The sequence below is a fragment of the Schistocerca nitens genome, chromosome 10, assembly GCF_023898315.1.
Source record: "Schistocerca nitens isolate TAMUIC-IGC-003100 chromosome 10, iqSchNite1.1, whole genome shotgun sequence".
Taxonomy (NCBI): Eukaryota; Metazoa; Arthropoda; class Insecta; order Orthoptera; family Acrididae; genus Schistocerca; species Schistocerca nitens.
Genome location: NC_064623.1, coordinates 96,121,506 through 96,136,439, shown reverse-complemented (window position 1 = coordinate 96,136,439; position 14,934 = coordinate 96,121,506). Strand labels below are relative to the sequence as shown.

The 14,934-nt window shown below is 41.1% G+C and overlaps 1 protein-coding gene across 1 annotated transcript in view; it reads left to right on the top strand.

The window, feature by feature from the left end:
• The window catches only part of LOC126209911 (nuclear RNA export factor 1-like), a 179,400-nt gene that overhangs the window by 45,321 nt on the left and 119,145 nt on the right, over positions 1 to 14,934 (top strand). Inside the window, exon 6 of the mRNA XM_049939031.1 lies at positions 9,127 to 9,253. Within this exon, the coding sequence (XP_049794988.1) occupies positions 9,127 to 9,253 (127 nt within the window). The remainder of the gene's footprint in view (positions 1 to 9,126; positions 9,254 to 14,934) is intronic.

The following is a 14,934-nucleotide window of genomic DNA, read 5'->3' as shown; positions in this document are numbered from 1 at the left end:
TTGATTCGCGGGATCAGATACCATCTGGCTCAGGAAAACTTTTCTGGATGACAGTTGACCCCGAAGTACCTACAGATACAGTGTGTCTAATAGAGCCTTTAGAGGAAAATGAGGAATTAGATGTATCACATTGTTTTGTACGTAGAAGTGTTGTACGGGTTCAAGACGTTGAGGGAGAAAGAACAGTACCGGTACATATTGACAATTTCGGAGTGGAGGACAAAGAGTTGCATAAGGGAATATTAGTAGCTACAGTCAGTACTTTTGAAGAAGAAGATTTCATTTGGTCAGATATTGATAATGGTCAGAAACCAGACGCCTATAAAACCGCATTACGCCAGAAGATTGAGCATTTGAAAGGAAATGATAGGGACACGATAGAAGCAGTTTTAGTTGAGTTCCAAGATTTATTTAATGCAGAAGGTCCACTGCCAGCAACAGATATCACACAGCATAGGATCCCAACAGGAAATAGCCCCCCAGTTTATAGGAAGCCTTATAGAGTTGCGCATCACTTACAGCCAGTACTGGATGAATTTTTAGAACAGCATCTAAAAGATGGAATTATAGAATATTCTGATTCGCCTTATAATTCAAATATCGTAATTATTCCAAAGAAGTCTCCCGATGGTACGAAACGATATAGATTTTGTTGTGACTACAGACACCTTAACAAACAAACTATCTCAGATGTTTATCCTCTTCCAAACATTACAGATATCATTGACAGTTTGGGTAACAGTAAATACTTTTCAACAATCGATCTACATAGCGGATATCATCAATTGGAAGTTGCACCTGAAGATAGGCATAAAACAGCATTTTCTACCCCTGGAGGCCAATGGCAATTTAAAAGAATGCCTTTTGGTTTGAAAAATGCACCAGCAACTTTTCAAAGACTACTCGATGGAGTATTGCGAGGACTCAAAACTCAGCAATGTTGTGTATATCTAGACGATATTATTGTATTCTCCAAAGACATTAATGAACATGCTGTGCGTCTGCGTAATGTTTTTCAGAGACTTAGAAAAGCTAAATTAACATTAAATATGGAAAAATGTACTTTTGCATTGACAGAGGTTACATACCTAGGGCATGTCATTAGTGAAAAAGGAATTAAAACAGATCCTCGATTAATTTCGGCAGTTAAGGACTTCTCAACACCACAACGCGTTAAGGAAGTACAAAGTTTCATTGGTCTCGCATCATACTACCGGAAATATGTTCAAAATTTCGCTGAAATTGCCCGACCCTTAACCCAATTATTGAAAAAGGGTGCAAAATTTCATTGGTCTGAAGATTGTGAATCAGCATTTCAAACCCTTAAAGATAAGTTAACACACAGTCCAGTATTAGCCTACCCAGATTATAATAAAGAATTTATTTTATCCTGTGACGCAAGTGGTCATTCAGTAGGAGTTGTTTTCAGTCAGAATATTAATGGCGCGGAACACCCCATAGCCTACGCTTCGAGACAACTAACAACAGCAGAAAGAAATTATTCCACAATGGAGAAAGAATTGTTAAGTGTTATTTATGGTATCAAATACTTTAAATGCTACTTGTACGGCAGGAAATTCAAGGTCATTACAGACCACGCAGCTTTAAAATGGTTGCTTGGATTAAAGGATCCATCTAGTCGTCTCACGCGTTGGGCCCTATGTCTTTCCGAAATGGATTTCGAAGTTATCCATAAACCAGGCAAAAAACACACAAATGCAGATTGTCTAAGTCGGAAAATAGCACTTTTGGAAGCAACAGGCCAAGATACTGAGGACTGGAGAAAGGCACAAGATGAGGATACAGAATGCAAAAAATACGCAACTCAAAAACAATTTTGCTTCGAAGATGGTGTATTATGCCGTAAAACAAAACTTGGATCGCGAATTGTTGTTCCCCAACACCTTAGACAAGAAATAATGGCAGAGGCCCATGATCATATCCTTGCAGGACACGGTGGACAGCGGACAACCGAAAGACGTGTAGCAGAGCGATTTTGGTGGCAAACCAGAAAGCAGGATGTTGCGCAGTACGTTCGTAATTGCATTGCGTGCGCACAACGAGCTGAACTTTCTCGTTCAAAAATACCCTTACAGAGGCTCCCCGAGGCTTCATGTCCGTTTCAAATCTGTGGACTGGATCTCTACGGGCCATTTCATAAAACACCTGCTGGTAATAAGTATGTTCTTACAATTATAGATCACTTTTCACGCTATCTAGCTATGGTGAGTCTCCAAGATCAGCAAGCAAATACAGTTGCCCAAGCTTTAGTTAACAACTGGATACTTAAATTTGGCATACCTGAAGCTATTATCACAGATCAGGGATCTAATTTTATGTCGGAATTAATGAAACAGCTATGCCACTTACTAAAAATACGTAAATTACGCACAACTCCGTTACACCCTCAGTGCAACGGGCGCACAGAAAGAGTTCATCGGACAATTGGCAAGATGCTTAGTTATTATATTAACGAACAACATTCTAATTGGGATATGTATTTACCAATAATCGTGTCGGTATACAACGCCAAAACGCATGAAGCAACTGGCATGTCACCTTATGAAGTGGTCTATGGCAGAAAAATGCCGTCCCCTTTTGATGTAATCAGGCAGAAAAACGGAAAAGTCGGAGAAACAGTAAGAGATTTCAGTCGAATGATGAAGGATGTATGGAAAAAGGTTCAAAAATCTAATACAAAGGCTTTGGAACGACAGGAAAGATTAGGTAATGCCCAAGGTAAATATCCAAATTACAAAATCGGTCAGTGGGTTATGCTTTCAACTCCTTACATTGCGAGAGGAAAAACGAAGAAATTTGTAACAAACTACAGAGGTCCTTATCAAATTATTGAGATCACGTCACCAGTCAACGTTAAATTGCAACTGCCCACCCGAACTACCATTGTCCATGCAAGTCGTTTAAAACCTTTTAAGGGCGCTCCAGATGTAATTCCTTCCACAATAGTGTCTGCTTTTCCGAAGGGTGGAGGAAGTTCCCGTAAAGGAAAAAGAGTGGCCACGCCAGCACAACATACAGACATAGCACCATACAATCTTCGATCAAGGGTGCGAATGTCCTAGTTGAATCTTAGTAGACTGTGGATAATATACAAATGTAAATAATTAATACATGATAATGGTTTATTTTCTAAGAAAGAAAATTTGAACGTAGAAACATGAAGATCTTGTAGTTAACAATGTATTCCTTCTTTTCTTTGTTTTTGTTTTTACTAGGTTGGTAGGTTCATAACCATGTTGTTTGCTTTTTTCAGAAAACGTCATGCAAAACTTTTCCTACACAAAACCTGTCCTACCTCAATGACTCCCTTGACAGTTCCCTTCTGAAGTCATTAGATATGTTCATAAACTCACAGCAAGGCAAACTTGATGCCAATGTTATGATGCAACATGTTTTAAAGTTGAAAAGTGAACACAAAACTAAAATTATAATCCTAGGAACGGGTATATCTGGAACCTTTGTGTTGGTGTTCCTGCTTTGTACAGTTTTCTTTTATTTAAGACGAAAAAATAAGCCAAATAATAATATACCACTTCATCAAATCCCTGTTACCTGGATACCACACTCTTAACTGGTGTACTTCAGTAGTTACTTTTCAGCACTAGTGTATTAATTTTGTTTATTGTACTTCATTCTTTATTAAACAGTCTCATGTTAAAATAAACAATACTGTAGAATAGATATTCTTGCATTAGTATAGGGTACATTAAACAGGTGTTGCTATGTTACTTTCTAAGTGAATAATCTATTTTTGTTCATTCATTGTCATAAAGATTTGTTACACTTATTACAACCATTTATGTGTGAACTATGTGATTTATGAGCGTACAGTGCTTTAGTAAAGTGATAAAGTATTTTCCACATACTTATTATGAAGCGTGTGTAATCTTTTAAGTCGAGAGTATTCATTGCTTGTGCTTTTGCCGTGTGAAGAGTGGAGGAATGTTGAGTGGTAAATTCGAGGGCGAATTTCTCCGAAGGGTGGAGGAATGTTGAGTGGTACTTAAGTAAATAAATTAGTGAAATCAAAGTGAACTAGAAATTAGGATATAAATGAAAAACTTGGTTTAGTTTAGAGAGTTACATACTCGCAAGCAGCGGGCCGAACAGCAGAACAGAAGAGACAATGACCGTGAAGTCAGCAACTTCCACATAAGCGGGCGCTGTCGATTCAGCCGTCAGGGCATCGCCCGACCGGCTCACGTGTTTCTCAGTTGTCGCATGTGAGCAAAGGCCCTCGCCTACATCCCAAGAGCCAATGACCGACGTTAAGAAGATTCTTCGAGAAGCTTTTCAACGTGACAGACGAGGCAATGACCGTGAAGTCGTTCACCTCCAGTAAACTGAAGTGAATAAATACGCGAGACGCAGTGGGCCAGGAGATGAAGTCAGATGAAGACGGAGACGGAGACGGAGACGAAGACGAAGACAGAGAGGAGAGACGAAGAAGACAAAGAAGTTTTCAGTCAGTTTTGGTGCTGGAGACCGTCATGCAAGAAGAGACTGCATCATGCACAGACGCGCCAAGTCCGCCGCTGTAATGGAATAGCAAGCAGCAGCCGCGGCGCCAGAAGACAGAAGTTAAAAGGTATTTGAAGTCTGGTTTTTACATACCCGGGTGACTCGTGAGGACGGGAAGGAGAGGGCCTCACATCAGTAGTCACCTGTGAGCTGGGATGAAGACCTGACAGCCGAAGACTGGCAAGCGGGAGTCCGTGGTTCGAGTCCGCCACACTGGCCTTCCCCCGCCGCGCCGCTCCGCTGGCCGACGCAGAACACACGCGGCCGCTTAGAGAAGAGAAACACTGGGACGCGACACCCAAGGTATCATACGATGCATGATTTCGCTCGCAATAATTAAACGGGCCACCTCGCGCTGCGCGTCTCCAGTCAACTGGGCGAGACAGCGACACGAGATACACACCGCTACGCGTAATCAGACGCCGCCGCCGCTGCCGCAGCAGAAGACTTCACAAACGACACAGCTGCCGCTCTCCGAACCAGAACATCCCGTAAGATACAGTTGTACAAATCTTCAATAAAAGTTATCTTATATAAAAATGATGTTTCATTCGACCTCATACCCGAGCCAAGGAAGAACCCACCCTGCCCACATGTTGTTAAGAGAGAAAAGTTAATTTATTTAATATTTTCACCCGGACAGAATGCTTTAGAATGCTCATCCTGACATTTGAATTGCATCAAAAGAGAAAACCCAGTTACATTTAGTGGCAGAAGTGTCACATTTAGTAACACAACTGTTACAATATAAACATATAAAGATAGCTGCTAAATCTCAAAATAATGAGTTACAAAATTTTGAGGATCACCAGTAATAAAATCCCAAGTATACTTGTGCACTGGACTTTGACTAAAATATCCTGAAACTTGAAATCATGTTTAGTGTCTGTGTAGCTATCAGGTCCAACCATGTATTTTGCAGTGGTTTCCTGTGAATATAAATCTTGGAGGAACTGGCTCAGACACAGTGCATGTACTTATCTCATACCATTGGTGAGCAGTTTTGACTCCTCTGGCGAAGTGTCATCACTTTCAGTCTCTAATGAAGCAGCATCACATTCTTCTTCGCTTTCTGAGCCACTAAATTAAATTTCAAATTCAAGATCACTGTAGCCATACTTTATTGGAAGCATTACCTGAACAACAATACAGGAGATTGATTGAAAGCATGTCATTTGTTGTCGAGTATCCAAAGGTGCACACAGTATAGACAATATATAATGGCAGCCACCTCAACCAAGACATGGCAGCCAGGCTACAAATGTAGAATCAAATGTTCTTTAGCCGCTAAACACTTTAACTATAAGTGCTGGAATGGATATAAGTGGGGTTTTATTTTTTAAATATCTGTTCTTAAATTGCCCAAGTACACTCAGAATTTTTAGTTTCTGTCAAATTAATGAAAATTAGATAACTCAGGGTTTCATGTTAAGGTGTTTAACAAGATATTTTAAATCTGTCTTTGCAACTACAAGAATCTGTAATTTTGTCACCAAATGAGTTTTGTTGTATTGAAATAAAATATCAGTGATCTGCAATGAAACATTTACAATCTGGCTTGCTTTCTATACCTAAAACGGATTAGTTTGTTATAATAGATGTAGATGTTACTTATGGTACATTATGTCCAATTTTTGCTCACATCAGCAGATGCCATCTGCTTGCACATTGTTTTAGGTATTCCCTCATTTGGTTTGTTTCTTGTACTTTAGTTGCAAGGCAGATTTAAGGTGTCGACAGCTATGGACAATAACCTCCCCTGACAAAACTCTACCATCTAGTGAGCAAGATGTATGAGACAGTCGAAATACCCTCAGACTTCAAGAAGAATATAATAATTCTAATCCCAAAGAAATCAGGGGCTGATAGGTGTAAAAATTACCAAACTGTCAGTTTAATAAGTCACAGCTGCAAAATACTAACACGAATTCTGTACAGACAAATGGAAGAACTGGTAGAAGCCAACCTCGGGGAACATCAATTTGGATTCCTTAGAAATGTTGGAGCAGGTGAAGCAATACTGACCCTACACCTTATCTTAGAAGATAGATTAAGGAAAGGAAAACCTACATTTCTAGCATTTGTAGACACAGAGAAGGCTTTTGACAATGTTGACTGGAATAGTCTCTTTCAAATTCTGAAGGTGGCAAGGGTCAAATACAGGGAGTGAAGGGCTATTTACAGTTTGTACAGAAACCAGATGGCTGTTACAAGAGTTGAGGGGCATGAGAGGGAAGCAGTGGTTGGGAAGGGATTGAGACAGAGTTGTAGCCTATCCCCAATGTTTCCAGAATGAGATTTTCACTCTGCAGTGGAGTGTGCGCTGATATGAAACTTCCTGGCAGATTAAAACTGTGTGCCCAACCGAAACTCGAACTCGGGACCTTTGCCTTTCGCGGGCAAGTGCTCTACCAACTGAGCTACCGAAGCACGACTCACGCCCGGTACTCACAGCTTTACTTCTGCCAGTACCTCGTCTCCTACCTTCCAAACTTTACAGAAGCTCTCCTGCGAACCATGCAGAACTAGCACTCCTGAAAGAAAGGATATTGCGGAGACATGGCTTAGCCACAGCCTGGGGGATGTTTCCAGAATGTTTCCAGAATGGAAACATCCCCCAGGCTGTGGCTAAGCCATGTGGAAACATCCCCCAGGCTGTGGCTAAGCCATGTCTCCGCAATATCCTTTCTTTCAGGAGTGCTAGTTCTGCATGGTTCACAGGAGAGCTTCTGTAAAGTTTGGAAGGTAGGAGACGAGGTACTGGCAGAAGTAAAGCTGTGAGTACCGGGTGTGAGTCGTGCTTCGGTAGCTCAGTTGGTAGAGCACTTGCCCGCGAAAGGCAAAGGTCCCGAGTTCGAGTCTCGGTCGGGCACACAGTTTTAATCTGCCAGGAAGTTTTTATCCCCAATGTTATTCAATCTGTATACTGAGCAAGCAGTAAAGGAAACAAAAGAAAAATTTGGAGTAGGAATTAAAATCAATGGAGAAGAAATAAAAATTTTGAGGTTTGCCAATGACACTGTAATTCTGTCAGCGACAGCAAAGGAGCTGGAAGAGCAGTTGAATGGAACGGACAGTGTCTTGAAAGGAGGATATAAGATGAACATCAACAAAAGCAAAATGAGGATAATGGAATGTAATCGAATTAAATCAGGTGATGCTGAGGGAATTAGATTAGGAAATGAGACACTTAAAGTGGTAAAGGAGTTTTGGTATTTGGGAGAAAAATAACTGATGATGGTCGAAGTAGAGAGTATATAAAGTGTAGACTGGTTATGGCAACGAAAGCATTTCTGAAGAAGAGAAATTTGTTAACACTGAGTATCAATTTAAGTGTCAGTAAGACTTTCCTGAAAGTATTTATATGGAGTGTAGCCATCTATGGATGTGAAACATGGATGCTAACTAGTTTAGACAAGAAGAGAATAGAAGCTTTTGAAATGTGGTGCTACAGCTGAATGCTGAAGATGAGATGGGTAGATCACATAAATAATGAGGAGGTACTGAATAGAATTGGGGAGAAGAGGAATTTGTGGCACAACTTGACTAGATGAAGGGATTGGTTGGTAGGGCATATTCTGAGGCATCAAGGGATCACAAATTTAGTATTGGAGGGCAGCGTGGAGGGTAAAAATCGTAGAGGGAGACCAAGAGATGAATACACTAAGCAGATTCAGAAGGATGTAGGTTGTAGTAGTTACTTGCTGATGAAGAAGCTTGTGCAGGATAAAGTAGCATGGAGGGCTGCACCAAACCAGTCTGTGGACTGAAGACTACAACAACAAAAACATGGACAAGATGGTGAGACATCTGACCCATTATCTGGAAATGTCATAAATCCTGCATGAGGGAAGGAGAAAAACTTACTGTTAATTCAGAGTTTGAGTTATCTCATAAATAAACACAGAAATCCTTTAACTAAACAAAATGCCTTTTATTTGTGTTACTTACTGGTTGACAAGGAGACAACAACTTGCTGTTCATTCAAAATTAGAGTTAATAACATGTTCAAAAATACACAAGTCCTTAAATTTTTTGCCATTTTATCTGCTTACTTAACTTTCACATCTCAAATCTGTGAGGAAAAAGAGCTAAAACTTTGGTGGTCAGGGAATTTTACTTCAGGAAACTTATTGTAACTCCATCTACTATTTCTCCTTTTCTTCCTTTTACTACAGATGCATTCTACTCTCCCACTACAGCTAGTTTTTTGTTTCCTTTCACTGTCAGAATAATTCCCTTTTTCTCATAATACATGTTTTCAGTCTCTTCATCATATGTGTATCTTGTAGGCATATAAACTTGTAAATTTGTATTACAGTCTTGGAATTTGATTTTAACAAATGGTTGCTTTCAACTTTCATTGTGGTCATTATATATTACACAGTGAAATAATTCCTTTTGCACATAACCATTTCATTGTCTTTAGATTGTCTTTTGCCTTTGAATCTTAACAATGTAAATTCGTTTAATCTAGCTATCTCTGAAGTAGTCGTTCTCTGTATTTGCTGTGTCATTTCCCTCATTCAGCTACTTAAGACAGTTTTCTCTTTGCTGTCTAATACATATTTTTAATGATTACAGATTGAAATGAAAGTCCAGCTTCGTGCCAAGAAACTGAGCCTCTCTGCAATTCTGCAGAGAATTATTTATAAGAGGCTCAGTTGTGAGAAAACGGTTTTAGACCTATCATACCTGATTAGCATTCCTGGTGAGTGTCTGCCTTCAACATACATGTTACTGCTAAGAGCTGTGTGTAAATTTAAATGCAGTTTACACTGAGATGACAAAATTCGTGAGATACTTCCCAGTATTGTGACAGACCTTCTTTTGTCCAGTGTAGTGCAGCAACTTGATGTGGCATGAACTCAATAAGTCATTGGAAATCCACACAGAAATATTGAACCATGCTGCTTCTATAGCTGTCCATAGTCGTGAAAGTGTTGTGGATGCAGGATTTTGTGCATGAACTGACCTCTCAATTATGTCCCATAAATGTTCGATGGGATTCATGCTCGGTGATATGGGTGGCCAAATCAGTTGCTAAAATAGTACATAATGTTCTTCAAATCAATTGCAAATAATTATCACCCTGTGTTGTGTTTGGGAGTGTTAAATCTGTGAATGGCTGCAAATGGTCTCTAAGTAGCTGCACGTAACCATTTGCGGTCAGTGATTGGTTCAGTTGGTCCAGAGGACCAAGTTCATTCTATATGAACACAGTCAACACTACTATGAAGCCACTACCAGCTTGCACAGCGCCTTGTTGAGAAGATGGGTGTGTGGCTTTGTGGGATCTTCACCACATTAAAACCCTACCATCAGCCCTTACCAACTGAAATCAGGACTCATCTGACCAGACCACAGCTTTGCAGTTATCTAGTGTGCAACTGATACTGTCGTGAGCCCAAGAGAGGTGCTGCAGGGGATGTTGTGTTATGAGCAAAGACACTCACATTGGTCATCTGTTGCCATAGCTCATAAATACCAAATTTTGCTGCATTTTTCTAACAAATATGTTTGTTATACATCTCACAATGATTTATGTGGTTATTTCATGCAGTGTTGCTTGTCTGTTATCACTGACAACTTTATGCAAACACCACTGGTCTCGGTCGTTAAGTGAAGGCCATCAGCCACTGCATTGTCTGTGGTGTGAGGTAATGCCTGAAATTTAGTATTCTCAGCATGCTCTTGACACTGTGGATCCTGGAATATTAAACTGCGTAATGGTTTTCGAAATGGAATGTCCATATTTCTACCTCCAACTACCATTCGACATTCAGAGTCTATTAATGTCTCTTGTGCAGTCATAATCGTGTCGGGAACCTTTCCACATGAAGCTCCTGAGTACAAATGATAGCTTTGGCAGTGCACTGCCCTTTTATACCCGGTGTACAAGTTACTACCACCATCCATATGTGTGCATATTGCTATCCCCTGACTTTTGTCGTCTCAGTGTAAGACCGTGCCTTTCAATGAAATTTATATGGCTTCTGAAAACTTACGTGATAACAAATCTTACAAAGAGTGTTTAATAGGTATTGAATGCTTAACGTCTCCATATTGCTAAGGTAGTTTGTTAGAGACTTTTTTAAGTTCTAACTTTTCCTTTGGTCTTTCCATGAGTAAACACTCTTTGAGAGGTGGACACTTATTGGTTTTGCCATGTGTTGAAGACACTCACCACAGCACTTTTCGAACACTCAACAAGTTGTGTAGTTTCTGAAATGTTGATGCAGAGCCTCCGGGTGTTCACAATCTGCCCTCAGTCAAATTCAAATAGATTGTGTGCCTTCCTCATTCTACACACAGACACACTGCATGCGCTGTGCGTGTGTCCACGTAACAGTCATTCCTCACCAGGTGCTGCTATTGCCTGGACAGGTTTATATCAATAGTATGTCAGTGGTGATGATGTACCGGCTGATCAGAGTGTTTGAGACTGGCAGAGTACCCTCAGATGTCAAGAAGAATGTATTAATTCCAATTCCAAAGATTGCAGGTGCTGACAGATGTGAATATTACAGAATTATGAATTTAATAAGTCATAGCTGTAAGATGCTGAGATGAAATATTTACAGAGTAATGAAAGAATTGGTAGAAAGCCATCCTTGGGGAGGATCAGTTCGGCTTCCACAGAAATACAGGAAAATGTGGGGCAATACTCAGCCTATAACTTCTCTTAGAAGATAGCTTGAAGAAAAACAAACATATTTATAGCATTTTTGGATTTAGAGAAAGCACTTGACTATTTACTGGAATACACTCATTGAAATTGTGGAGGTAGCAGGTATAAAATACAGGAGGCAAAAGGATATCTACAACTTGTACAGGACTGACACTGCCATCTTAAGAGTTAAAGGGCAGGACAGGGAAGCAGTAGTTGAGAAGTAAATGAGAAATGTTTGTAACCAATTCCTGATGTTGTTCAATTTGTAGAATAAGCAAGCATTAAGAGAAACCAAAGAGAAATTTGGTACAGGGATTATTAAAAATATTTGGTTTGGCAATGACATTATAATTCTGTCAGAGACAGGAAAGGACTTGGGAGAGCAGTTGAATAGAACTGACAGTCTTGAAAAGAGGCTATAAGATGAACACAAATAAAATGGAAATGGAAATGGAATGTACAAACAGAGTGATTCACGAACATATGCAAATATTTTCATATGTTATTCTACAAGTAAAACTAAAGAAAAAAGTTCATATAAACATAGGTCCACAAATATTTAATTACAGAGTATGGCTAATAAAAGATTTTGCCTGAAATTTAGCACTTTCGCTAATATGAAACCATTGCAGAACTGTATGAGGTTAAAGTAAAGTTGTTATTGATCTGGTGAATCTAATAAAATATGTCCCACATGTGTATCTGCAGTAGTTTTCCAGAACATCCAAATAAGCAAAGAAGCAATTTCGTAAAATTTTTAATTTATTAACTACTTGGCCCAATTTGTTTTTTAAATTCCAGACAACTGCACAAAGTTTTCAACAGAAGTTGTAGAGAATTTAATTTTGGAAAAATGATGGTAATAACATTAACTGAAACAGTATGAATGTGTCAGATAATCTGCTTCTATTAATACCATAGCACATGTGAATTCATGTCAAACTGGAAAAAACAAAGCTCAGTGTTAAGGAAGTTATACAGTGTACATACAATTTCGCAATACATTCAAAATAAATATTCAAGAATGTCTCCGCTGAGATCAATGCATTTAGCTGCACGTGTATGAACAGATTTTGTTACTCAATTCAGTTTCACAGGGTTGTTCTTAATTTTGTCTATAACATTCATAATGCAAATAAATTGTGCTTTACTTTAACCTCATACAGTTTAGTGATGGCTTCATACACTCCTGGAAATGGAAAAAAGAACACATTGACACCGGTGTGTCAGACCCACCATACTTGCTCCGGACACTGCGAGAGGGCTGTACAAGCAATGATCACACGCACGGCACAGCGGACACACCAGGAACCGCGGTGTTGGCCGTCGAATGGCGCTAGCTGCGCAGCATTTGTGCACCGCCGCCGTCAGTGTCAGCCAGTTTGCCGTGGCATACGGAGCTCCATCGCAGTCTTTAACACTGGTAGCATGCCGCGACAGCGTGGACGTGAACCGTATGTGCAGTTGACGGACTTTGAGCGAGGGCGTATAGTGGGCATGCGGGAGGCCGGGTGGACGTACCGCCAGATTGCTCAACACGTGGGGCGTGAGGTCTCCACAGTACATCGATGTTGTCGCCAGTGGTCGGCGGAAGGTGCACGTGCCCGTCGACCTGGGACCGGACCGCAGCGACGCACGGATGCACGCCAAGACCGTAGGATCCTACACAGTGCCGTAGGGGACCGCACCGCCACTTCCCAGCAAATTAGGGACACTGTTGCTCCTGGGGTATCGGCGAGGACCATTCGCAACCGTCTCCATGAAGCTGGGCTACGGTCCCGCACACCGTTAGGCCGTCTTCCGCTCACGCCCCAACATCGTGCAGCCCGCCTGCAGTGGTGTCGCGACAGGCGTGAATGGAGGGACGAATGGAGACGTGTCGTCTTCAGCGATGAGAGTCGCTTCTGCCTTGGTGCCAATGATGGTCGTATGCGTGTTTGGCGCCGTGCAGGTGAGCGCCACAATCAGGACTGCATACGACCGAGGCACACAGGGCCAACACCCGGCATCATGGTGTGGGGAGCGATCTCCTACACTGGCCGTACACCACTGGTGATCGTCGAGGGGACACTGAATAGTGCACGGCACATCCAAACCGTCATCGAACCCATCGTTCTACCATTCCTAGACCGGCAAGGGAACTTGCTGTTCCAACAGGACAATGCACGTCCGCATGTATCCCGTGCCACCCAACGTGCTCTAGAAGGTGTAAGTCAACTACCCTGGCCAGCAAGATCTCCGGATCTGTCCCCCATTGAGCATGTTTGGGACTGGATGAAGCGTCGTCTCACGCGGTCTGCACGTCCAGCACGAACGCTGGTCCAACTGAGGCGCCAGGTGGAAATGGCATGGCAAGCCGTTCCACAGGACTACATCCAGCATCTCTACGATCGTCTCCATGGGAGAATAGCAGCCTGCATTGCTGCGAAAGGTGGATATACACTGTACTAGTGCCGACATTGTGCATGCTCTGTTGCCTATGTCTATGTGCCTGTGGTTCTGTCAGTGTGATCATGTGATGTATCTGACCCCAGGAATGTGTCAATAAAGTTTCCCCTTCCTGGGACAATGAATTCACGGTGTTCTTATTTCAATTTCCAGGAGTGTATTAGTGAAGTCGCTAAATTTCAGACAAAATCTTTTATTAGCTGTAACCCTGTAACGAAACGTTTGCGGACCTATGTTTGTATGAACTATTTTCTTTAGTTTTACTTGTAGAATAACATATTAAAATATTTTCATATCTTCATGAATCACCCTGCATACATACATACATATTGGTGATCACAGGCCCTAAAGATCATGTGCCGGCCTTACACTGGCCTTCCAGCTGCTGGACATCCTTCTGCAGTTCATCCTGCAGTGATGCATTCCATTCCTTGAATGAGAGGTATCATGTCCTTAAGTAAATATGTCAGAGAAAAGTTGTTCGTGACTGAGAGTAGTCAATATGTGATGAGCACCCCACTGTTGGGAGGTGTTTTAAATGGTAGGTGCTGATACCAGAGCTAATGATCCAGTGACTACAGAAGTGAGTAGCAGTCAGATGACCTTACCTGCTGAGGTAGGGATAGACGTTGCATGGAATAGCTGGTGTGGGAGAAATAGCTCTATGTAGTCTAAGAGCACGAAGTGTCAAAGGTAATAAATGTAATTTAATTGTTAATTATAAAGCTGAATATCAGATCTGTTATGTATGTAATACAGAGAGCAGTATACAAGTTGACAGGTATCCTGATTTGTTATGTATTGAGTTGTAATTCTGAAATTCTGAATTCTGAAGGTGAATTGAATCTCAATTCTTATTCACATGGTTTAGTGAATGAGAACGAGATGTTAATTTTTAGCAGTGTTATCTGAAGGCTGTAAGGAGGCAAAGTCTGAGCCAAGTTGGAGGAAAAAGGCATACGGATTCAGGACACAGACTAGCTGGGAGCCAAGTTGGAGGAAGAAGGCATATGGATTGAGGACACAGACTAGCTGGACCCTAATTAATAATACTTAATGGTGATCGAATATTCAGTAAGCAACATTCATTGTATATAAAAGGAATGTTCAGGCGGTAACTTATTCAAGTGTTTGGTGCATGAAGTGAACAAACCACTATGCAGACCAAGCCAACTTGAAACACTTCAATCCTTCTATTGTTTCCTTGGCCTTCCAATTGGATGAGTTCCATCAGTTTTTCCCATAAGCACAGTTTTGGTCCAGCAAGTGTC